This window comes from Diplotaxodon limnothrissa, linkage group LG3 (genome assembly GCF_057381915.1).
Source record: "Diplotaxodon limnothrissa isolate DT_005_m linkage group LG3, D_limnothrissa_male_GT1.1, whole genome shotgun sequence".
Taxonomy (NCBI): domain Eukaryota; kingdom Metazoa; phylum Chordata; class Actinopteri; order Cichliformes; family Cichlidae; genus Diplotaxodon; species Diplotaxodon limnothrissa.
Window position 1 is genome coordinate 36,382,966 of NC_140598.1, and position 27,309 is coordinate 36,410,274.

At 39.0% G+C, this 27,309-nt stretch overlaps 1 protein-coding gene and 1 long non-coding RNA gene across 2 annotated transcripts in view; both read left to right on the forward strand.

The window, feature by feature from the left end:
* LOC146635600 (uncharacterized) overlaps positions 1 to 27,309 on the forward strand; it is a 342,244-nt gene that overhangs the window by 168,028 nt on the left and 146,907 nt on the right. The window lies entirely within an intron of this gene.
* Positions 20,065 to 26,527, forward strand: txk (TXK tyrosine kinase). Its single transcript, XM_085349860.1, has 16 exons — positions 20,065 to 20,086; positions 20,446 to 20,494; positions 20,973 to 21,054; positions 21,139 to 21,270; positions 21,350 to 21,414; positions 21,779 to 21,838; positions 21,952 to 22,006; positions 22,731 to 22,810; positions 22,942 to 23,066; positions 23,157 to 23,231; positions 24,498 to 24,669; positions 24,759 to 24,975; positions 25,645 to 25,709; positions 25,837 to 25,955; positions 26,161 to 26,318; positions 26,456 to 26,527. Exons 1-16 carry the CDS (start codon positions 20,065 to 20,067, stop codon positions 26,525 to 26,527), a joined length of 1,548 nt encoding a protein of 515 aa, XP_085205986.1.

Here is a 27,309-nt window from a genome sequence, read left to right on the forward strand (position 1 = left end):
AGAGGAACATAGTTGAGGTGTGTGGGGTTGCAGACATTTTGCACAAATTGACAAGGAACAAGGTGCGGAAGTATAAGTGATACATTTCCCAGCATGCTCCTCTGCTACCAAAACATTTCTGATAAAGTGACTGTTTTAGTCAGTGGAGTGTGAGTGGAGAGTTTGCACTGACAATTCATCTCATAAGGAAAATGTATATGGCATATCATGATTTAATCATTTAAATCATGTTTTAATCAAAATTCTAGTGTTATAGTAACGTTACTATAACACTAGAATTTTGAGTGTCAGGTGAAATGTAAAGAAAATGCACCTTGAAAAATGATTTTCACTGGACCCTTCCTACCTTCAAAGTCATTTAGTGTTAGCTTGGCTGTCCTATCAGACATTACACGTTTTAAAATTTGTGTGCAACTTTCCATAAAAGCAGTGGGCAGAGAGGAGTTTTCAGATTAACGAGCACCATCAACTATTAAATATTTCCTAGTGTGTTGTCAGACTTATTTGACCGGTCAAATGTTCTCACACATTGCTGACCTCTTTCTCTTTGATGGGCACAAACTTACAGGGGGTTTATTCTTCTGTGTTAAACCTTCCACAAACCCTATACCTAAACACACACCCCTTTTGAAATGCTGTGACAAAACCTGCAGCTTAACCTGCGATGCATCTCCATGGAAATTTCACGCTGCACTCGGCAACTAGCCTGCTCAGCACCATCAATCAGTACCGTCTATGGTGACACATCGCCAGCCATAGCTTTAATATAAGGACGCACAGCTGTCAGATAAGCAGAGCAGTGAATAAAGAGAAAAAGTCTCATAATTGTACTTGTTTCTATTGTCACTGGCACCACATGAAACACTAGGACACAACCACAATGCAATTAAACCCATGCTCAGTCACGAATGCTAGCAATGGCATCAGCCTCTTATGTAGTTTACATCGCAAGCCAACGGCTGCTCCTTGGCTGATTGGTTTGTGCTTCTTGAGAAACATGATAACTCTGTAAGAGGAGCTCCACCCACCTGCTTATCAAACCTTCTGTTTGTAAAGGGCAGCCAATCATGAAGATATTATCTTAAGGAAAGAGGAACTGAAACAGATGTTTGATGCAGATGTGGGTGAATTTGACAGGCTGCACCAAGGTCGAGTATACGATAAATAACAATGATTTTGAACTACCCCAGTAAAGTCCAAAATAAAAACACAAAAATAGATATGCGTAGGTGTGTGTGTGTATATAGAGGAAATTGAATCAAATTAAACTTTTTTTATACGCACATATGAACGGTTTACCCTGCCATGATGAACTGACTAGAGTGGATAGATATCTTATATTAAACTATAACATTTGGCTTGATATACACTAGGTAAATTAGCCAAACTTCACAAGGGATTTATACTTATGTGTTGCATCCAACACGGTGATAAGGACACACACACACACGCATAAATCATCTTCCCAGGGCCTATCGCAGAGTTTTTAAGCCTGTGTTTAAGATTAATGCATAATTTTTAAGGCTCAGGTTCTCATAAGTACTTTAAGCTTTAATCGAGTTCGCTCATGAACAGCTGGCAGGAGTGCAGGATTGAGCCTTGAGCTTTTTTCAGACTAATGACCTGTCTTACTTTATTTCATTGTTGACGTAAACTTTCTAACACATTTCACGCTTTTACTTTTTTCATGCTGCTGGTTTCATTTCTTTTATTAGACTGTGGAGGCACAACACTTCCTGTGGGTATACTCTTCATGGCAGGCACTTTGAGCCATTGTTATCTTTACTAAAAAAAAGTAGAAGCAGCAGCAAATGACTGAGAACAGAGAAAGGATTGCTATGGATCACAGGTCTTTTCAGTGTTGTTGTGCCACTCAACACCTGATGATTGATAATCAAACATCAGACGCATAATGTTCTTTTTTGTTTCTTGTTTAGATTTGAATCTCTGTCAACATATTGTACCAGAGATCGGAGTCATATTTGGGAAAACTGTTAAAAGTGAAAAGTGTTGCTCATAATCAGCAAAACAAAGTTAGGTTTTCCAAAAGACCTTCAGTTTCAGCAAATGCCCCAGAAATGTCCTCTAGGTCAATTTAAAATAGGAATATAAGTCACCTACAGTGTCTCAAAGGCAGAGCTTGGAGGAGTTTGGGATGGACAGATGGATAAACAAAATCTGGATTATTTTACTAGATATTCTTGTGTATTTTTAATTTTTTGTTCTTTTTAAAATATGGTCTTTCTTCAAACTGAACATTTTTGACAAGGAGGAAGACCACACATGACAAATGTCTTGTGGTGGAGAGGAAACGTCTCCATGGCACGGCTACGTCTGCAGCCTGTCTGCAGCTCGGACACCAAGCATTTCACTACATGTTGTAGTCTGTATGATTGTGTATGTGACAAATAAAGGTTGTTTGTTTAAAAGGAAAAGAGAAATCTGCACAGTGCCATGTAAGCTCAGGTGATTAAAAGGATAACCCTTACATGTTTTGCTGTTATCAGTTAGAGTGGGCTGTGACTTCCTTTCAAACTGTGGGAGAGGTGTCACACCACACGACTGATAGCTGAGTGGAAAATATTTAATGCTGCTTGTGCTGCTGTGTTGGAGGGTTGGTTTTGGAAAGTCTTTGGATCCTGTAAAGAGTGACAACAGCTCTCTGTGAATATATTTTCTAAAACTCACTTTTGAAAAGACATTTTCAAAAGTTAGACCACCTTTGAAGGTGGAAGCATTTATAAGGGCAAATATTTTGGAAAATTGCCAAGTTAACTTTCTCCGCTTTTGCTCATTTTCTGTTATTACACATACTGCGGATGCTCATATTAAACAAATGCTGCCAAATGATGCCAAATGCTGTAAAATGCCATTAAACATAGTTTCTTTTCTGCTCTTTGCTCTGTCTGAGATCAGAGGGAGGTGATTTCCCTAATATGGTCATCTCAGGAAACCAGCGTTTGCTGTGACCACAAGAGTCTCATAAAGAGCTAAAATGGCACATGTCCAACACAGGATGCACTGAAGGTGATGTTATTGTAAGCAGTGTTGGTCAAGTAATCAGTAACTAATTACTGTGAATTTCCCATTACGTTGTAGCGCACTCGGTGCTTGCTTGGAAGTTTAGGGAGTTTTCACTGTAAAAAGAAGTTTTCTTCCCACGCACAACGGACACTAATGTTTTTGTCACTTTTTATGGACTCAAACTCAAAGTAAGGTCAGTGCTTCCACGCTTTAAACGCTGCACGCTCATACTCTCTCCCGCACTCGATATATTATCCATTGTTGATCTGCATACAGCTGTTGTCACGAACGTCGCACTCGCTTACGTCACTGTCATGAGACATTCTCGCAAAAAAATTCGCGGTTTTAGTAACGCAGCGTTCCTACGGGAAAGTAACGGTAATCTAATTACCGTTTTTGCAATAGTAATCCCTTACTTTACTCGTTACTTGAAAAAAGTAATCGGATTACAGTAAGCCCATCTCTGATTGTAAGATATATATACTGAAGACTCTACAGTCCAAGTACACTGATAGGAAAGGTTACCGGGAGAAAGCTTCTTATTAAAAAGTTTGGCTGTAATGCACAGCAGTATGTTGGCGAAAACCAAACACAGCATATCAAATGATGGTGGAAGAATGACTATTTGGGCTTTGTTTTACAGGAATGGACAGGTTGCAGGCATGATGTCGACCATGAATTTCTCTTTATACCCAAAATATTCCAAAGATGAACACGAGGCCATTTGTCCAGTTGTTAAATCTTGGATAAAGCTGGACAGTGATCGCTACCACAGATTTGCTGAAAAAGAAAATAACAAAGGAGATCGTTGCATAAGAAACCTTTTGAACTTAAGCGCTCACGCACACAGGTGTACACGTGAGTGCTTACAGACACAAACTATATCTTCCTTGGCTGCTACATTAAAGCATATTGTACACTGTCGGACCTGTGTGCTGCTCAATAACATTCAATATTTAGTATTTACTTTTACTTACACGTATCTAGGTTGTTGTCTCTATATTGTGTTGTTCTCTCGTTTGTTTTCTCCTTTTTTTTCTCAGTGTCTTCTTTTACTGCCCCCTTCCCCTCTGTTTTCTTTCTTTCTTTCTTTCTTTCTTTCTTTCTAATTGTCTGTCCAATTTGTAATTTCTTAAAATAAAATAAAATAAAATAAAATAAAATAAATAAACAATGATAATATAGATTAATCAAGTGAAAAAATTTGGCATTGGCATATTTTCTCCACTTGCATCTTTCCTGGCCTTCAGACAACAATTCTGATGCTAAAGTACCGAACAGGACAGGCAAAAAGAAAAAAAAAAGTAATGGGAAAGTGTCAGTGTGCAAGTTACCACTGTTTAACCATTTAATGATCAGTCTAACAGTGAACTACTATATTACATATTTTTAAACTGCAGTTGAATAAAAGCAGAAATATGAAAAATAAGGTTTTACACTTGACTGGGTTCAACATAAACTAACATACTTCAGAAAAATGATGATATGCGTGAAACGTGTCACTTAAACATGACTCAAGCCTTCACGAAAGAGAAAAAAACAGGGGGTTTCCCATCACTTGAGCCTTGACTGGAACTCTTTAAATCGTATCATCTTCTTCTTCTTCTGTCATGCTTCAGTAGTAGACTGGAGAATAAGAGCCACCATCTGGTTATCTCAATGAACCTCTTCCTAATGTTTGCTTTCTGCAGATGAAAGCCTGCTTTTATTTAAAAATGTCAGACTTTCAGACTCCTGTAGCGCCTACCTGAGTACAAGGTATGGACAGGCTGTGTTGGGGGTGCTCCCTGTTGTTAATGAATTGTGGGCCCTCAGGAAAACCGTTGTGTTCCCATGTGAAACTCTTCAGGTCACCCCAGGCAAGGTGAGAGTGGCAATCAAGAGTGCCCTTTCTCCTCTTTGACGAGGCCAGTCTTCACATTTTGGACCAAGAACACAAACAGTCAGCTGAGACAGAAGAAGTCCCTTATATGAGTGACGAGATGTTTCTCCCACTGCAAATGTTACGTTCAGATGAACGTTGAACAGAGGTGGTGGATTATGTCACCAGCTATCAACCATCTGTAGTACAAAGCTGTCTTGGGTTGTCTTACCAGGTGTTTCAACCTCTGCTTTCATTTAGCATCAGGTGACCTAACCTGGTCACACGATGGTTCTCACAGTGGTTTTACGCACAGTGGCAATGATCACACCTTTTTTTTGGTTTTGTTTTGTTTATACTTTGGCTGATATGATGAAACACATCATTAATAAAAGGTCAGTGATCATCAGCACCACCACGTAGAGGTTTAAATACCTGGAGTTTTAGAAGTGACTAATTCTCTTGGATGAGGGGGGAAATATTTTCATGAATCTAGACCAGTCTAGCTCAGTTTTTTTCATACACCCTGTTACGGCCCAGCTCAAAAGCCGCAACATAAAAAAGGAGACGAATACCAGAGTGGTAGTGAGAAGAGGTTTTATCTTAAAATGGCATAGCAGGTTGGCTAAAATGGCTGGTGCCACCGAGGCAAAGACTAGTGAGCTTCCGGGAAGCTTGCCTCAGGTATGCTTTTATCAATTAGCACCGGCTGAAAACATTGAGGAGATTAGGGGCTGCAGAGGGACGTAACACACTCAAGACCTTAAAGTCCTGAATTACTGAGAAAAAATGTCTCCCATCTGCCCCAGGGCCTTCTTCATGTATGACGTGCCCAAAAAACTTAATCCAGGAGGCTTCCTAGTCACTGCTGCTCATATTCACAGCCTCTTTCTTTTGGTCATTACGAGAGCTCGTGACTGTAGGTGAGGGTAGAGACGTAGATCGAGCAGTAAATTGAGAGTTTTGCTTTGACACTCTACTCCTTTTATCATGACCCATACAGTCCTGCTGCAGCTATCCTCAGTTGTGAATAAGATTAAGGAGTGACCACAATATGTAGGTGTTGGTCAGCTGTGTGTGTACCTCATCGTTCTGAGTTTGCTGAACTAATTTTAGCAGCTCTGCTATATCTTTGATCTATCTCACTCAGCCAATCACACGGAGGCTAGAAACAGGAATTATGAAGAAGATACGGGATGTGGCCCTAACCTTTATAGACCAGGTAAAAGAAAAGGTGAAAGTACTCTAACAAGGCATCTGACCTTTCTGAGGAGGAAATTACAGTTTTGGACGATATTACCCCGGTGCTAAAACTATTCAGTCTGAAACAAAACTCTTACAGTTAACTACTTTACACTGGATCAACCTGTACCCCATGAAATATTTTTATATGCTTTTATTTTACACTAAAGGAATGACTGGATGGGACACTTTCAAGTCACAGAAAGAATTTATGACTTTATGATCCTCTAATCACATACAGTGACCTTGTACTCTGAGCTCCCTAGACAGCATTTGGATAGCTCACAATTACGCTACCTCTGGTACAGTTCATTTACAGGACAGGTGAATCTTCTGTGGACCAGATGTGGCCAACAATTATGAAAAAAGGGTGGAGCTGTGGCTGAGCTGAAGCCTGAATGAGGTCAATCAGGGGCAAATAGAAAACCTGTGTGAGTAACACATGGTCAAACATTTCTGTTAAAACATTCCTTTAAAAAAACCTTTGCTAAAGAAATAACAAAAATGAATAACAAAAATAAAAAGAGCAGCTGGAGTCAAAGGACCAGATTTTGAACTGGCTCTGACGGTCATAGCAGCTAAGCGGAGGATAAAATATGAGCCCTGTTTTTGCATTATGAGCCTCAGTGTGTGTGTGTGTGTGTGTGTGTGTGTGTGTGTGTGTGTGTGTGTGTGTGTGTCTATGGAGATATTCACATAGACGGATGCTTTGTGGTTTCATTCACGTCATTCTTTCACTTCCTTTCTGTATCTTTGTCTTCATCTTTCTCCCACTCTCTTTCGCCCGCTCTCTCTCTGTAAACACTGTAAATATAAATGCTCTGCATTCAGACATTTAAATCTTGATTCATGTGTCTAAAAGCTGACTCAAAAAATAGTCAACAGCAGCAAGGCAACTATCCTCCTCTTCTTTTTTGTGCCCATATCTGCTTTCTTTTGCCTTCTCTTCTTCACCTACTCTACTTCCTCCACCCACCTGCCTGCCTGTGTCTCCGTCTTTCTTTCTACCTCAATCTGTCTCTGCACCCTTGTCGCTCAATTATTCGATGGTTTCCCACCTGTGGCGTCCTATCAGCTCCGCACCGATGGTTGCAGAAAGAGATTGAACCGAGCTGACCTAAAAAGAACTGAAGAAGAATAAGTGGCGCTGATGAGGAGATAGAAGAAGAGTCAAAGCAGGAGAAGGAGGGAGACAAAAAAGCAGAGGTGGAAGACAAAAGAAACAGACAGTCATGATTCACTCAAGTAAGTAATTTACGAACATACGTACAAACCTTGCTTATTTCTTCTTTTGACATTGGAGCAGGTTGCAGCAAACTAACAAAAAAGCCAACATTTGCACTGATAAGAATGAGTTACTCAGCGTTAAAGGAGAAAATGTGAGTAAAATGTGCGGCGTTAGTATGCAGCGTGAAATGAGCCCGAGACCATTAAAACGTCATCTAACAAACGGCCGGGCTTAATACCACCATAGGTTCCCGTCACTTTGTACCTGAAGTAACTTCAAGGTTATGAACGTCTTCTGAAAGTTTTTGATGTTTCTTGATCTCTGAAGCTGTGGCAGTCAGGCAGTTAAAGGGGACACCAAAATGGCAGTTTGGCTTGAAATGTCACTTCATCACATGACAAAACACAACAAAGACTCAACTTTGGCTCTTTATAATCTTTCAATGCCATGTTCAGGGGTGTCCGCTCCAAAGTTTTCTTCTTAGGCTGCACTAGACTAGCTTTACACGAGTTTTACTTTAATTCTTGCTAATGGCACAACGCCACAGTTATGTAGCTCATGTTCGTACCGTCTGAAGTGACTCACTTGAATGTTCCTTCTTTAAAAAATTAGAATCTCAAAAAAGTCCGAGCTGGGATGATTTTCAGGTCTTGTTCTCATTTGTTGCTTAGTTGTCTTAGTTTTCTGACTGTTTCTGGTTTCCCTCTTCTTCAGCCTACCTGACAGTTTTTTTGTAGTCCTTAACAGTAAAGCTTGAGTTTTAACCACATGAAGTAATTTCCCTCCATAATTTAAATTAATTTAACTTAGTTTAGCTTTTACCTGCACTTTTACCTGAGAGCCACTGATTTGACCCCCCCAAAAAACCAAACAAACACAACAACATGAAAACAGTGTGGCTTAGTTTACGTGTTTAAAAATAAAAGAAGAGAAAATCTGTATGCACATCCAAAAAAGTGTATTTTTTAGCTTGAAGCATCTGCTGTTAAACCGTTAAACCATGTTTTTGGCTTGAAACTTTTTCCACATTTATTATGCATAAACCCTTGAGCTAAGGACAATGTGAAAATGTCGACCGAAAGCTAAGCAGAGGCAGAGACACCTGTATGCAAACTAACACCTCTGGTTTGCTGAGCAGAAAGGAGTGTTTTGCTTGCTAATGTAAAGTTTCAGTTCTGTTTCTCACATGGCACAAAGGTGCAGTTACCCAGACAGGAAGGTACACTCATACTGGCCTTTAAATCTGAGCAGAACCCAAGTAGAGCTAGTTCAGGTTTCTCCTATATGTTAGTCTCATGTTGACAAAAGTAATGCTAATTTGCTGTCAGTTAACGTTTACCATGCTCACCATCTTAATAAATTGTGTTAGCATATTTATTTGCTAATATTTGCTTTATGCACTGTTTTGCAGCTGAGACTGATTAGACTTTCACTTCAGAACAAGTTTGCAATTCCAGTTTAGCAGAGGAGAGGCCTAGCGGAGAGCTAGCAGCTACAGCTGCCTGTGTCCGCATGCTAAGCAACCAACAGCATCTCTGTTAAAGAATAATTTTGGGCCTTACCAGTAAAACTCCAAGATGAGTTACAAAAACGAAAAGCTGTTATGAAAAGAGGGACTTACTTCGTAGCAGGCCATGAACGTGTTTCTTTTCAGCATTCTAAAATAGAAGTCTGCAACCAGCCTTATGACGCCAACTTCAGTGTTGGCTTCATTTTTCACCCCAAAGGAAATATTACAGTTAATATCCTCAGGCTAACCACAGAAAACAGGAATCAGAAGCCCAAAAAGTGTCAACTAAAATCCACAGCTTTCACTTCAGGTACTCTACATACACTCTGAAACCTTTAACTGTTACTTTTAAAGGACAATTATGACTTTTATTTAGGGCTGAACGATATATCGCATTTGCGATAATATCGCGACATGATCAAGTGCAATTTTCTAACCGCAAAGGCTGCGATTATACTCTGGACATGTCCAAATTCATGGGCTGCATCCTCCTGAGGCCGCATTTGTAGACCGATTACGTCACAGCGACGCGCCGAAGGCTGTCCAAATTACTACCATATCCCAGAATTCATAGCGCGGCCCAGCCAAACTCCAGTTTCCAACAATGGCGGCCGCTACTAAGTTTTAAAATTACTCATACTAATCTTTCTGGGTCACAAAATAAACTTTTAAAATATTTTCAGGCGAGAAAGTAGTTGTGTAAACATCAAATATCTGCTCGGTTTATCAAGATATCCCATATTTGCAAAAGTGCTTCGACGTTTTCAGAGGCGTCTGCTACCCACCAGCTCGACAGCTAGCCGGGAGCTCGAGGGTTACTGATGCGGCCGAGAACGGCACAACTCCCGGCACATCATTTTCAGATCACCGCGGAGTTTCGCTGCTCGGGTTAAACGTGATATATAAGTCACTTAGACAACCTAAAAATGTTATTGTTGGGCTTTTTTCAGTGTTTTGTTTGTTCGTGAGTAAATCGGTTTGGCTGAGATTAAAGTTATTAGATTAGATAAAATAAAACTTTATTAATCCCCCGGGTGGGTTCCTCCTTGGTTTTCACACAGCTGACTAAACGTCAAACAGAAAACTTATTAAACAGAAGTATGAGACAGTCGAGAATTTACGCCAGTGTCTGGTTATATTTTAGATAGCAAGAAGCAGACGGCCGAGTTTATTAAACTCCACCGAGACAGCGGTGACGCTAATCAGAACTAGCCTTCTGATTAGCTAATCAGAACTAGACCGTCCAATTTCACGCCTTTAAATTTTAAAGGCGTGTTTGTGTGTGTGTTTATACAATTGCTATTATGTTTGCACTTTATGTGTAATGTTACTGACTGCAGAGATCAGTAAGATGTGTGTATTTTTTATTTATTAGTTTTATTTATTTAATATTATTTTTTAATTGAATGACTGTCTAGTAGTTCACAGATGTCGAAAAACTGAGTGTGGTAAAGCCACTGATTTTTTTTATGTATATTTCTGCAATCTGCACATTGTACTGACTTTCATTTTAATGTTTACACCAGGGTTCCTTGTCAGCACTTTATGCTCAGATGTTTGTAAGCTAAAAATAAACTATTGTGTATGTTCAAATATACTGTTGTGATTGAAGAAGTTAAATAAAAATGTCAGTCATCAATTCATGCATCACCTCATGTCATCATAACAGAGGTCTGTCTTCCAGGAAAGAACAGTTTAAAATTAATGTAATATAGTATTGGCCATACTATATGATGTATTGCTTGTCTTTGTTTAATAATACAGAAGACAAAGACCTTAAAAAATAATCGCATATCGCATCGCAATCGCAATATTGGGGCAAAAAATCGCAATTAGATTATTTTCCATAATCGTTCAGCCCTACTTTTATTTAGAATCTAAGTGCTTATTTTACCACTTGGTAAAGCAGTAAAGAAAGAAAAAGAATGCAGTACCTGAGTGTATGACCCATGCCAGCCCATTTAAAAATATAATCCTGGCAATGCACAATGCATTTAGCATCAGTTATACAAATCTTAGAAATCTGAGAATTCACGGATATGGCTTCTGTGTTTTTTTCTGCCGATTACACCCCTCTTAGACCCCCTGGCAATAACAGATACCTCAATAAAACTGTGTGTTCCCTGACCAGCTACGGGAAGTTGCTGCAAGTCTCTAGGTGAAACTGGCTGCAAAGAGGTTTACTACACCAAGGTCATCCATACACAGTGTTGGGGAGTAACGGAATACATGTACCGCCGTTACGTATTTAAAATACAAAATATGAGTAACTGTATTCCGTTACAGTTACCGTTTAAAAAGGTGGTATTCAGAATACAGTTACTTTGTTGAAATAAATGGATTACACTGCGGTACTTTCCTGTTTCATTTTGTCGCGGGTCAGGACTGTTTGGGTTTTGTTTGACAGCTACGTTCTGTTGTTCCAGGCGGCAGCGTTACGGTTGCCATGGTTACAGGGTGACGCTCTCTCTCTCTCTGCGACTGTGTGTTTCCTGGGTGAGAGAGTGCCTTTTCGTTGCTGTTGTTGTTGTGCTAAGCTAATAGGCAGAATGCTACAAGCATAGCTCTAAAGAATGTAGCATCATGGGCAGTGTAGTCCGTGTTGCAGGGAGAATGGACTGCCATACACGTTATGGGTCTGTGAGCACGAGGAGGGAGAAAAGGGGGAGTGGAAAGGTACGAGTTGTCATCGAGGAAAAACGGGAGCTGGAAGCATGTAAATATAATAATAACCACTTCAGCCAAGAAGAGAGCCTGACGAGCCCAGTTGTAAGTAAGCTATTAAGACTCAACTGTACGCTTTGTTCGTGTTTTCCTCCGAAACAATAAGTTCCGTTGGAGCAGCCTTTCAACGCCTCTCTCTGTCTCTCGCAAGAAAAATTGACCCACACAACAAAGTAAAGCTATTTTTCGGCTACGAGCTGACAGGGACCCCGCCGTATTAGTCAGAGGTCCCTTTACTACAGTTCGGAGTCGCGGACCTTCAGTAATAGTAATAAATCACACAGCAATAGTACATTCACGTTGTTGTAAAAAGCATGATAATATATTAAGTAATCCAAAGTATTCAGAATACGTTACTGTCATTGAGTAACGTAACAGAATACGTTACAGAATACATTTTGGGGCATGTATTCTGTATTCTGTAATGGAATACATTTTAAAAGTAACCTTCCCAACACTGTCCATACATGTATTGTGGTTGCTAGCAGGTTGCTGTGGTCATCCTTAGTTTGCAAGTAAGATGCCAGTTTGTCTGGAAACACTCTTCAACAAATTACCAAGCAGTAGTGAAACTCAACACAATCTGAGACAAACTGGACATTGTTTGCCTTCATAGAAACACTTGAAATGTGTTGATTGCAATGATAACTCATAACAGAGTTTCATATTGTAACACTTTGTAAACCTTTTAGAGTTTTGCTTTTACTGGTTTGCAAGAGGTTGGCAGGTGTTTGCAGACAAGTTGCCTTTTTTGTGCAGTCAATGGATGACTTTAGCAATCTGCTCAGAGGTGGGACCAAGTCATTGTTTTGCAAGTCTCAAGTAAGTCTCAAGTCTTTATCCTCAAGTCTCAAGTCAAGTCTCAAGTAATGTCAGGCAAGTCAGAGTCGAGTCTCAAGTCACTGGTGTAAAAGTCCGAGTCAAGTCACAAGTCTGAAACTTTGAATTTCAAGTCCTTTCGAGTCTTTAAAAAAAAAAAACAACGAAAAAATAATGTTGCAGTTATGCTAAATGTAAATATTAGACCATGTAATTTTAAAATCTGTGTTTTTCTCAACACATGACAAAATAGTGAACTTAGAAAATATACACAAATTGTGAAATTGCACCTCTTTAAAATGCAGCTCAATTAAACTTAGCTCCAAGAATAATTTTCACCGACAGTTCTGAGATAAGCTGCATGTTATTCTTGGATGCGGTTGTAGGACCGGCTTTAAAATCGCATGACAAAAATATCATACACATTAAAAAAAACTGCATCACCAACGTAGCCTGGACAACATTTGCTAGTTAGATGAAGTCAGCTATCTCATTGTAGCATATTTATATGCATATTTATAATCATACGGTTCTTGGAGTGAGTGCATACACTCATGAAGTTTAGTAACTTCAGGTCACTGCAACAAGCCCAGGTACAGTTTACCGACGGATGGGTGCAGGACCTTGAAATGCACCGTGTAGAACGAAAGACCATCGTACGTATCATAAGTTTACCAGTCTCACAAATCGTCGTCATAAATACACATTCGTTAACCGTTTATTAATAGGACCTTTGAGCTCAACGGTAATTAATTAGTAGTGGAAATAATTTCTGGTAGCATCACAGAAATGTAGCAGTGACAATAATATTGTATGCTGTAATCGTACTGGGCAATTAGTGATACAAAAAACCTGTTTTATCCTGTGAATAAAAGTATATGTTTTTGTCAGTGTACCATAATAACAGAGGCGAAACGCAATATTGTGTCAGGACAATTCACTATTTATGCACAATAAACACAGGAGCATAGCGCGACCATTTCTGTTCAGCGCCAGACTTGCTTGTAACCTATATCACCAGTTATGTTATGAAAGTGACGTATTAACTACTAAAAAACACTGACCTTCGTGTAAATGCTTGGAGCAGACTAACCTGTGAGCTGGAGGTAGGGTTGCCAACCGTCCCTTAAAATACGGAATCGTCCCGTATTTCGAAACAAAAGTACACGTCCCGTATTGAGCTAATAAGGGACGCACTTTGTCCCGTAATACAGTGAGAATCAAAAGTAGTCTATAACTTTTAATGGAATTAACGCTTTGTTTGAAAACATAATTCCCAGCCCCTCTCCTGCTTTGTGACCAATGAGCTGACAGCACACTTATGACAATTCGAGTATGACAAGTCAGATTACCGCTCATCTCATTGGTTGAGGAAAGGTCGCTTACGGAGAAAATACCGGAAGACAACCGATGACCACAACAACAAGCATGGCCAACAGGGAAACAAACGCCGACACTGCGGTGCAAGTCTCGGACGGCACACTGTGCGTCCATAAAATGAAGGTTATAACAGAAAATCTGTCGCTCGCTCTCTCTGTCTTTCACTCACACAGACACACCACCACATCAACTTTGCTAAATTGCTAATGAAAAACATTGATCAGGCAGCTGTGATTGAGCAGCAGTGTAAATCCAACTATTTTCACGGTTGTTGTGGTCGTGATAATTTTGTGATGCCACATGGCAAAGGCTCGGATGAGCTTTCCAAAGTTCTACAAGTTGTGCCTCCATCGCTTGTGTCCAGATCACACGCTGCACAGCCGTGCTGCTCCGTCTTTTTCACCGACGTTTACGTGTTTGCGCGTGAGCAGCTGCGGTGACACCCTCACGAGCGATTGATGATCGGGAGCTGGTCGTGAGGTGTTAATCGCTTCTCGTTACCCCACGTATACTACACGATGAAGAAGGCCAAAATCGGGCCGATCACTAAATCGGTCGCACGACTCAAAAATCGGCTCAAAATGGGCCAAAAATCGCACAGTGTGAGCCCAGCATTAGAGCAGCAATGTTTGTTCGCTCAGAGAAAGAAAAAAAAGGCTGCAAAAGTACAGGGAGGAATGGGAAAAGGAAAACACCTGGCTGGAAAAGTGCACGATAACACCTATAAAGCGCACTGCACTGTGTGCCGGCGCACTTTTTCCATAGGCATGCTTCTATTGGTGGGCACATGAAGAACACGAGGGGCATGAAAGCTCGGGGAACCCTTTACCAATTTTTTGTCCGCCAGGCCACGGCAGAAGCAGATATGGTATGTAAACACTGGTTTGTTTTTTTTAAACCCTCTGGTTAAGGTTAATATGGGCATGTGCGGTGAATATCAGGGCTATGTGGCCAGAAGTGTGATAATATCATTTATTTTGTGTAATAAACAACTGCAAGGATAGATGATTACAACAAATAGATCACTAATACATAAAAGTAATACATAGATGAATAATGATGATGAGTTATGATGCGTAATCATGGGAACAAGTGGGTTTACAAACAGGAGCAGCTGATTAGCTTTAGAAAAGCTGAAATAATACCTCAACTGAAGCCAACTGTACTAAATGCACTAAATGTGCACTGTTACAAGAATGATTTTGTTCTATTGTTTTCTATTAATTTATATAATTTTAAGTTAAGTAGGACAGAGTTCTTTTAAAGAAAGATTTACTTATATTCTCAAAGTTAAGCATGACAGGCTTCTGTTTAAGAAAGAGACCTGTTTTGCTGTGTTAATGTTGTCATTTTGAGCTAAAAATAAATGGCTAAATGATCATTTGTTTTCCATATGGTCATATCACAAAGAATATGCATCTGCTTAAATCAAGTTCAAGTCAAATGGTTAAAAAATAATTTCACACACAAAAAAAGAGCTACCACACTGGGAAGGGTGAAGACAACTGGGTTGCCCGGCCCTGGCCACGAGGTGTCCCTTATTTATTTTTCAGGGAGTTGGCAACCCTAGCTGGAGGGTTCTGGGACGTTATATTTGACCTTTGAATGGCTGCAATCCAGGCCACCCATCGCCTCTTTGTTACTTCGGAAACATGGCTCGAACAATTTCTCTTCAACGAGGTAATCCGATAACAACCGATCTCTTTACCCGTCGGCTTCCCATGGCTGTCATGCGACCGGCTATTGCAGTTAATAATACAACGGCTTCTTGTGTTTCTTTTTATCGCTGTATAACTGATTTTAATTGAAAGCCTGCGTGCGCTAGTACCGCTTGCCACGAGTTCCCAGAATCCTTTGCGGTTCTACCCGTGAATGACGTCACATTTTCAATCTCTATATAATATGCATGTTAAATTTTGTATTTGGGGTAAAATATCAAGTCTTTTCAAGTAAACCGGTTCAAGTCCAATTCAAGTCCCAAGTCATTGGTGTAAAAGTCCAAGTCAAGTCACAAGTCTTAGAACATTTTTTCAAGTCAAGTCTAAAGTCATAAAATTAATGACTCGAGTCTGACTCGAGTCCAAGTCATGTGACTCGAGTCCACACCTCTGAATCTGCTAGCGGCCAAAGCAAACACAAGGACGCATCTGATGACTGCTTTCATCTAATGAAAGCTAATAACCTCAACGGATGACTTACTAACCAGGTTGACACAGAGGCTATAGTCAAAGAGTCAGTTTGCTTTAGGGAACTTCCTAACTAAGCGACTTGAAACAGAAGTATCTGCATGATGGCCATATTAAGAGCTGTTTCATCTCTTTAAATACTCAGGAAAGGTGAATAGCTTAGAGGAAACACTGAAACATTTCTTATGAAAAGAAAAGAGATGATTTCATCCCATGAGTCATAATGATAAACAATTAGAAAACATTCGGTTAATATAGAATAGAATAGAATAGAATAGAATTCAACTTTATTGTCATTGCACATGCACAGGTACAGGGCAACGAAATGCAGTTTGCATCCATCCAGAAGTGCTTTAGTGATATAGATATATTACAATATATATTAGCAATAATATAGATATGTGAGTATATTACAGAAATGGGTCTATTATAGTATGTTATAATGTACACGGTATGAAGTATGTTGTGAATATTCTATAACTATAAGTATGTACAGGCTGTAGTGAGTACAAGCTATGTACAGGATATGAATATAAATATGAAAAACTATACAGAATATGAAATAAATAACTTTACAGAATCTGGGATATACAGCTATACAGAAATGGGAACTATGCAAGTTGTAAACAGTTGTAGGATTAAAAATTATCGAATGTACAGAATGATTATTTACACAGAGCTATACAGTAGTGCAGTTAAGATAAGTGAGGGTGTAGATAGTTTCTACAGAGGCTATATAAAGTGCTGGTGGTTGTGAGTGGTGGTTCAGTCCATGTTATTATTGTGTGTTTGAGGGTACAGTTGTCCATTGTGGGTGTGTGTATGTTCAGTCCATGAGTTTAACGTGGGTCAGATGTCAGGAGGCAGAGTTCAGGAGTCTGACAGCTGTATCTACTATGATGCAGTAAGCAAAAATATAAAATGAATGCAGGTCCTGTGGTACCAGCAGGTGGATTCTCTGTAACCTGAAACAGAAGGTTTTCAGTTGAACGTCCAGTTAGTGGAGCAGAGAACTGTTTGGATCCGTTAATTGTTCACAGCCACAGTCATTTGGATGACCTCTGAGCTGAGTCCACAGTTTAACAGCTGCTGTATTGCCTGAATAGGTAGAGGTTACACTGGATCACCTCTCCAGTAGGAAGTGAAAATATGACAGGATAGGCAAACACTTCCTTTCACCTTACAGCCCATTTATTCCTGTTTATCTATCATTACAATGTTGGTAAGGAAGTGACATGATTTCACCGATAAATAGTCCGAGATAAGCATTTTATGATCCTGAAGAAATATGTCAGCTACATAAATGATCACACTGTTGAGGAGTTGCGTTTAAAAGCTGTCTGTTTCTCTGATCACTGAGCTTCTCTTTTCCTAACTCCTGATTCTCCTTCACACCTTTCCTCGACCTTGTTACATTTTCCATTGGCTGATCAGATATAGAAGAGGTCATTTTTTTGGGCTATTTGACTGCAGCCTTCGTCTAAAGCTGTCCCACATCCTACTTTTTCTTTACAGGTAAACTTTTAAATAAATATTCACCAGCTGGGACCACATCCTAAATTAGATTTGACTGCCAGTCCAATGAGATTTAGACTGGCGGTGGCTGCTGGGCTGGGCAGATCCTTCATCCACTCCCAGTAGCCTGATCATCCTTTAAAACATAACAACCTACAAAAAAGTAAACAGGATTTAGGATTTAAAACTGTACTTTGTAATTATGACATTGTGCACCAGTGGGAGGAAAAATTTAAAGTAAAAAAAATTTTCAGAATAAATACATATAAACACAAATCAGTTAATAAAATGTAACTTTTATTTATCCAAAAGTTGAGGTTTTTAGGGCCCCAGCTGATAGAAACCTCGGAGACTGGTTGTTATTAGGGTGTTGGTTCACCAAAAACCAACAGAAGAGTTCATAATTCCCATGGCTTAACTTCTACAACAGGGAGGGCACATGCAAAGCATGATGGGACATGCCATAGATGCATTTGGCAGTTACAGTTAAAATCATGTGACACTTTGAGCATTTTGCCTTTGAGTGTTTTTTTTTGTTCTCTCAAACTCATAAAGTTGCACAGGAAGGAATGCAGCCATCACACACAGACACACCTGTCTGCTGGCCCACATAAACACACACACACATGCAGGCATGCGCACACAGGCTCACAGGAAACTGCACTTCCTGACAAAGACCTCCTACACAAAACCACAGAGAGAAAATTAACATGTATTTGAACTTAATATCAAGAGATGACCAAAGCTACAGAGGAAGCTGCGTCTGGAGGCAAAAGTCTAATCTGTTCTGTTTGAAATAAAAATTCTAATTATTTAATTAACCTTTAGTTTTATTTGATTTTAGTACAGATAGCGAGAGAGAGAGAGAGAGAGAGAGAGAGATGGGAACGTCGACCCTCTGTGGTTAACTCTAAAGACTATGTGAAATACCCTATGAAAGTCTAGTAGAAGATGTGAATGCCTCATTATGGACACTCTCTACTGTGACCATCACTGCTTGGCTATACGACAAACAGTCACAAGGAGCAGTACCCACCTTAAAGGACACTAGAAGCAAAAATATCAAGCCAGTTTTTGTACCTGCAGAAGTCTGATGACGAAAGGGGCGCCTAAGAAGTACAGCAACCTGTCCGTGCCTGAGGCTTTGGAAACCTCCAAGCAAAGAATTGTGTTGTACTTAATTCAGGTTGAGGTGGAAGGAGAGTCATCCATTCATCAATCAATGTTTCTGGTTCTTTTAAACTGCAGAGAGTAATAGAAACCATTGAGACCATACATTGATGCATCAACTTGTGTTATAATCTGAACTCTATGTGCACCCCTATGTGTGGACACCACACATAGGGGTGCAAAATCCAGGGGTCCAGCATTCGGCCCTTTAATGTGTTCCCCTCATGTGCGCTTGTTCACTTACTGCAAATTTTGGTGAAAGATGACTCATCTGACCACACTGTTCTTTTTCCACTAACTCTGGCTCTGTGGTTTTTAGCAACACTCTCACTAATGCACTCTTCTTTGTAAAGAGAGCCCTGCCATAACATCTTCTCTCTCTCTCTCTTCTTTGATTGTCTGACCGTGCGAACTGACAGTGTGATCACATCCTGCACTTACTCTTACAATCACCTTCATGCAACGTATTGCACTGAGAGCATCACGGCCATCAAATGAAAGCCATTGGCCACAATTTCCGTCGCTGCTTTTACGGATGTCTGCATGCAGACGACACGCTAAGATGAGCAGTGTTTTTGACTAAAGCTTCTGCTAGCAATAAAACCTTTTCAAAGTCATTCAACTCTCAAGTTTAAGCAACAAAAATAAAGTTGATGTAATTATCATGTCTACACCATATCTGTGACAGACAGTCTGAAGTGCTCCAATATCACTTAGACTGATAAGTATGTCATAGACCTCTCCTCATCAACACAGAGATCAGTGTATTTTATGTAACTGGGCCTCAAACGTCATCCAAACACCCCTAAAAGCCTGTCAGCGTTGGCGACTCAGTCTTTAAACCGCATGAAATATGAGATATCTCTAAATCTCGTTGTGCGTGTCTTAGTCGTGAGTGAACAGAAATGGAAAATTACATTGAAAGTCAATCAGCAAATGTGAATGTAAACCTGTGTTGTCATTTTATTTTTAAGTGGACTCAGGCAATAGCTCTCTAGACTTTCTGAAGGTCTCTCAGAGATTTTCTTTGGCTGCTTTTCCCATTCTTTTTCCACCCTACTATTTTTAGAGGAATATGGTTTTGTTTTGACTTAGGATTCCTAAGTCAAGTCAACTGTTGTTGTCTCATACATAAAAGTGAATCCAACTTGACTCTGGATGTGAGAGGTAAAAGTACTCTAGTAGTCAAAGCCGGGAAGAATAAATGTGTTGTAGCAGATAAGAGTGATATAATTATGGAAATTATTCTGATCTTAAGAGGCTAATCAAAGGCCTAGTCAGTGAACCTAGCTTAATGTAGCCCAAGACCATAGATTTTTATTTTGAGGAATAACTAATACGTCAAGCTAAGTTGGAGAGATAGAGTTGAGATGATTTGAGGCATAGTGGATATATTAGAGAAAGGATGGTGAAGATGGAGCTAGTAGGTAGGAGGAAAAGAGGAAGACCACAGAGGAGCTACAAGGATATACAGTGACGAATAAGGACATGCAGAGGGTTGTGTGACATTGGACGATGCTGGGGATTTGCATTCCCTAAAGAGAGCAGTCAAAAGAAGAAGATGAACTAATCCGTTAGATTCATTAGTTTAGAAAGCTTCGTGGCAGATCAAAGCTACTGGAACTGTGGCCATATTAACCTGCAGTGGTGAAAAAATGTTATGTCTTTGATTAATCTAGATTAAAAGAGGAAGAGGTATATTTGAACATAAAAGTGTGCCAAGAATAGAGCCCTGGGAAACTTTTTTCACTAATTCAACTCTGTTCTTGTTTGTTCCTTTCTTCAGATCACTCTATCCGGTCGATCATCTGCTGCTGCTGTGCTGTTCAGACCAGGTGGGCATTTAAAGAGTCCAAAACAAACATAAAAAAAAACAAGGAGCTCGTTCATTTTATAGATACTGATCAAAACATTAAGTTATAACTGATTTTAAAAAAAAAATGATGGGAAGAACAGGAGGTGGGAGTGCAGCTGGCACCAAAAACAGAATAACAAGGCAGGGGAAGTAGAATTAAACCCAAGCACATGAGACTCAAGACTTTCAAAATAAAACAGTGCTAACACAAACTGACACACAGACCAAGGCATGTGAAATAAAGGCTGCCTCAAACCTGAATTTTTAAAATGGTCACCAGGAGGCGACTCTGCTGGTTTTATTGCAGGGTCCTTGCCTTAAAATATAAAGCACCACATGGCAACTATTGTTTTGATTTGATGCTATATAAATGAAACCGAAGTGAACTGAATCAGTTTGGGTAAAAACAAAAAAACATATGTGGCATATAGACTCACTGATTGATTGGTTGATTCCAGGGAGTTCAGCACTCGTGTGGAGCTGGAGAGCAGAACCTCCCTTTGTTTCCCAAACCGGCGGTATTCAGGACAACCCACCCGGGTAGGTCAAATGGGTTTGCTTCTGTGTGTTTCAATGTTTCATTCATTTCTATGAATTAATCTTTACTTTTTGTCTCAGTTACAGGTCGAGAGGTCAAGGAGAAAGCTCCCCCTCCCCCCTCCTGAGGGTGAGGACGGTGAAGGTGAGGGCCTCTTGAGTGTCGTGGCCATGTACGACTTCACCGCCAAGGAAGACACTGACCTCACACTCAAACAGGTATACACACACATGCAAACAAATAGAAACACAAAAATAAACTGCAGAGATTTGTTAATCTTTTGTGTTGTGACCACAGGGGGAGGAGTACATCATACTGCACAAGCAAGACCAGCTGTGGTGGCGGGCGCAGGACAAGCATGGGTACTTTCAATTTAAATTTCAGTGTTTGTGTTTGTTACAGCAAGAGTATTTTGAGCAATATTACTGCTCATATAAGATATCATAGAGCAATTATTGGTGGGATTGTGCTTGATCAGTAAAACAAATAAATATTGCTTTGTTATAGGAATGTGAAGTTTTCTAGACACAAAAATATGTTTGTTTATTTTTAATAACATATAGTATAGATAAAAATATTTCATAGTGTATGAAATACACCCTACAAATTTTCATTTTGAAATGTAAATAAATTTTTCAATCTAGAACTATTTTTTTTATTTAATTCTTAAACATCTTAAAGATTCTAGATTATCAGTGTTTTTTCTTCCTACTCTGTTTCTATCAGAAATAAAGGCTTCATCCCCAGTAACTATGTGACAGAGAAAAACAAAATCGAGGCAAACCCGTAAGTTTTACCATATTTTTGACTTTTGCCTTCTTTTTTTCTTTTTTCTTTTGTTTTTAGTCATTTTAGAATCACAAAAACAATCCTTTAAATTCTCATTGTCCATCCTGTAGGTGGTATTGCAAGAACATCACTAGGACAGAAGCAGAGCAGCTGCTAAGACAAGAGGTATTTATGCACCTATTTAAATGTGCTCTAAGCCAAGCAAAAACAATGGTTTAGCAGTAAAGCGTTCATGTATGCTGACATGGCCCGAATCAATGAATATGAGGTACATCAACCATGCACTGAAGTTTTTACTCCTCTCTAGTCAGTGTTTTTGAGCAGTGTTTAAAAATACTACTACTTAGATAATTGTTGTTTCCTGGAAAAAAATTTTTTGTTTGTTTGTTTTATTTTTAGCTTATCAAATGTGAAAAGCTGTATCTGACTGATTATTTTAGACCAGACTCAAAGTGGATGCTTTTATGCACACACTCAGTATTATATTAGCGAAATTTTGAAATGTAATCCTTAGAGTGTTGGAGATAACCGTGACCATATTTGGTCAAGAGGGCGGAGCATCAGATTATCAGCTAATGATGGCAAGTTTGGTTAGTAAACTGTCTTCGAAGATACGTACATGTGATAACCTGTGCAAGACAAGTACCAGCTTGATAAAACAAAACTAAAACTTTGCTCTTTAAAACTGTGGCAAAAATACCCTGAGCAGTCTGTACCGCAGTAATTACTGGATAATTCAATGTTAAATAGTTTAACATTACAAATGTTGTTTTTTCACAGCACAAAAAGTGAACTAAAAGAAGAATCCAAATTGAGACACATTATGTTATTTAAAAAAATGATTAACGATTACTCAAATAAATAATGTTTATTTCTTGTTTTCTTCCAGGACAAAGAGGGGGGATTTGTGGTCCGGGAGTCTAGTCGAAAGGGAGTCTACACCGTCTCTGTTTACACCAAAACAATAAGGTGATTCATGTAACCTGAAGGGTTAAATCTTAGCCTGTCTGACAAAGACAAAAAATACACTGAATTAAAATCACAAACAAAGCACATCTTAACCTACAAACTGATCAATTCTTCTGTTTCTTTGTCTTTAGTTCCAGCGGAGATGTCAGGCATTACCAGATTAAAATAACTGACAATGAGCAATACTACTTAGCTGAAAAACACATTTTCAGCTCCATACCTGAGGTCATACACTACCATGAACACAATGCAGCAGGTAATTAAGCACATGGTATTTGTAAAAACAACACTGTCAGTTTTCCATTCATTACTGCAGTTGATATGTTTGTTTGCATGTTTTGTGCAGGTCTAGTGGCCAGGTTGCGATATCCAGTCGGACCAATGGGAAGGTGTGTCCCTGCCACGGCAGGATTCAGCTCAGGTATGTGTATATAAACACTTACAGATCCTCTCTAGTATTAGTCAAAAATACCTGCTAAATTTAGAGATGGAGAAACACGTCAGCTATAGTTCTTACTGAGCCATTGAAACGGTTTTCTATTATACTCATTTCCTAACTCACACATTTTTTATTCTGGGACTGGGCTAGAGTAGCTTTGCATGATTTGCAGTTAAGATACTTATATTTATATCTATGTTTCTATCTATATTGGCTCTTTAGTCATGTAGAAGATCAAATGTCTAAAGATACTGAAGCGCCAACAGAATTTCAACAATTTTGGGGGCTTTAACACATTTTGCCCTTGTAACCTTTAGTGCTTGGCCTGTAGTCTTCATCGCCCTGATGAAAGCTAAGGTTAAAGTGGAATGATCAGTCAATGAATAAAGTTGTTCTTCTTACTAAAAGAATATGATGAACTTTGACAGCTTGCTGAAATTGGATCTTCAACCTCTGTAAAGTAATATATTTCCACATAACAGTGGAAATATAAAACAGCTGTAATTAGCAGCTTAAACGCAAACTTCTTTCTATCAAATTACTTCACTGGCTAGCAGTCAAGTTTTAAAATGTGGACAGAATTAGGTCATTCAGAAACTGGTTGTATAAATGTATGCAAATGCATCCTTAACAAGGACAGGAATGAGAAGCAAGCAGATATGACCAGAGCTACATCTAATATATAGCAAAGTAAATGAGTGAACACAAAAATGAAAATATCTTTCATTTTGAAAATAGCTGAAAGTATCTTTCATTTTTGTAGCCTGATTTGAAAAAAAGATACAGATTAGAATATAATGTCTGTTTGTAGATGATGTGTTATTTTATATCAGAATTTGTTCCTCTTTCATTTCCCACGCATGCGACTAATAAAGGTTATCTCATCTTAACATTTCCTGTGGCATATTGCAATTATATTATTATCATAGACTAAATGTGGGTGTGTTCTTTATTTTTGAATTATTTTTGAATAAGTGTAATCATTATAAGGAATAGGAAAGTGAATCCAAAGTTAGAAAAATTAAAAAGCATCTAAGTATTTAACTAAATAATATAACTAAAGTTTTTTTTTGTTTTTTGTTTTTAAGAATTAGCAGTTTTCATGAAAAGCACATGAAATTCCCAACTTGTATTTATTCTGTTTCTTATATACTGGTTGGTTTTTAGGTCTCATAGAGCAAGAGGTTTTGAGATGACCTCACTCTTGTCTTTACTCACTTTATCTTGTTCTTGTGTTTTTTCTTCTAGAAAAGTGGGAGATCAATCCCAGTGAGCTGACCTTCATGAAGGAGCTGGGTAGTGGTCAGTTTGGCGTGGTGAGGTTTGGCAAGTGGAGGGGACAGCAAAGAGTGGCCATCAAGGCCATCAGGGAGGGAGCCATGTATGAAGAGGACTTTATCGAGGAGGCCAAAGTCATGATGTAAGGATGTCGGGATAATCCGGATGTGGGAAAAGGAAGAGCAATTAAAGAGCTCCTTAAAAACATTTTGTGACTGATCTCTCTTTTAGGAGGTTGTGCCACCCGAAGCTTGTACAGCTGTATGGCGTTTGTTTGCAGCAGCGCCCCCTGCTGATCGTAGCTGAGTTCATGGAGAATGGCTGCCTGCTGAACTTCCTGCGGCAAAGGAGCAGAACTCTACCGGAGTCGTGGCTTTTGTCTATGTGCCAGGATGTGTGTGAAGGGATGGATTACCTGGAGGGACATAGTTTCATCCACAGAGACCTGGTGAGCCAACACAGTAATTCTATATAACATGAGTAACAGTCTATGAAATCATGGTATATTTTTTGTAAGATTTGAACCTGTACAGAGTTTGTACAGACTCCTGTATAATGCATCTTTGACATCTTCAGATTCAAGGTCTTTATTGTCAATATAACAATATACACAGTATTCAGTGTACCAAAATATCCCAAGATCCCATGGTGCATTTATAAGAGTATAATATTTAAGAATATAAATATATATATATCTTCAAGAGAGATTAACTAGAAATTATAAATAAATAATAACTACATTTAGGTAAAATAAAATATAAAATACTAAAATATGTGATTTGGTCGGCTAACCGAATTTCCCAGAGGAACCCACCCGAGGGATTAATAAAGTTCTATCTTATCTTATCTTAAAACAGAAGAAGGACAAGATTCAAAAAATAAATTTCAAAACTTGCGCTGCTCAACCCAAAGATTAAAATAACTAAAATGCTCAAACATACAGTGGCTTGCAAAAGTATTCGGCCCCCTTGAACTTTTCCACATTTTGTCACATTACAGCCACAAACATGAATCAATTTTATTGGAATTCCACTTGAAAGACCAACACAAAGTGGTGTACACATGAGATCTGTTCTAGCTGAATATTTGGTTTATAATGTTTCTTTTCCATATCCAGGCAGCCAGGAATTGTCTGGTTAGTGAGCACAATGTGGTGAAAGTCAGCGACTTTGGAATGACCAGGTATGTTCTTTTTTTATTTTAACCACATTTGTTATGCAGACTACCTATAGAATCTAAAGCATGGTGAATAACTACTCCTGCCACCTGTTCTCTGGTTATATTTAAATTCTTCAACTATGTTTGCCAGATACGTTCTAGACAATCAGTACACCAGTTCAATTGGTGCCAAGTTCCCAGTGAAGTGGTCTCCTCCTGAAGTTCTCCACTACAGTAAATACAGCAGCAAGTCTGACATCTGGTCCTATGGTGAGGAAACACAGGCCAAATATACCAAGTGTATAGCTCCTGAGTAGTTGTAGCTTAAAATAGATTGCAGCTTCTCTTTGTCTTCCCAATCTCTCTCTCTCTACGTGTGTGTGTGTGTGTGTGTGTGTGTGTGTGTGTGTGTGTGTGTGTGTGTGTGTGTGTAATATGTGTCTAGTATTACATATATGTGGCTATTTTTCTCCAGGTGTGGTAATGTGGGAAATATTCTCTGAGGGTCGGACTCCATTTGAAAACCGATCAAATGTGGACGTAGTTACTGACATCACCAGGGGGATCCGGCTGTACCGACCACAACGTGCTTCACAACCACTGTACGCCATCATGTACCGCTGCTGGCATGAGGTATTAAACATTTTGTATTTTAATATTTTGACTGTACCATGTTTCTGCACCTTCTATAAAGAAATGCATGACATCTTTCTCCTCTTCTTCTTTTCATCTACTATTACGTCTCCTTTTCTTCTTCGGTGGTGGTGCAGAAGCCTGATGGTCGGCCATCTTTCTCTGAACTGCTGGAGGAAATCAGAAAACTGGCAGAAAATCAAGACTAGCACACACATATTACTATATCGCTGGACTCCAAACTGTTTGTTTATTGTTGTCATGAATGTAAATATATTTTATTCTGTCTTTGTAAATAAATATTTTTATAAGGCCTTGCTTTAATGCTCTTGTTATATATTTTACTTAATGCACATCAGCTGTGGATACATACGAACAATGAAGTGATCAATGCTGTTCCTTGTTTGCTTTGAATTTGAAGGAACTTACTGTGCACATGAAACACACATGAAAGTGATAGTAGCACAAATATATTAATAGTATGAGTATGCAGTTGTGTACATTAGGATTGAGTGACCAAATGAATAAGAGAATGCATCATTCATTGAAAATTTGAAACGGAACAACAACAACAACAACAACAACAAATTGGTGTCATAAAAATGTTAGCACATGTTTACATGTTTTCTATCTCCCTAGACCAGTGGACTAATCTTCACAAAGCATGGCATAATTATTTCAGAGGACACTGTGTCAACTTCCACAGGCCTATGGCTTTTATAAATATTTTATACAAATCCCACAATCATGTTTATATTTGTAGATTTGACAGTTCGTTCATCATCATAGACGAGTGGACTAATCTTCTTGAAACTCTGTATAAGCATTACATAAATGTATCAAGAGCTTCATCACTAATATCTCTAAATACACTACAGGTTAGAAATCATAGAAAAAAGACAGAACTTGCCCAAGAATTCATGTGTTTTTAAGGTTTCTACAGTTTACAAGGACTTTAGTGACGCTTATCATAACATGAAGCAATACATAC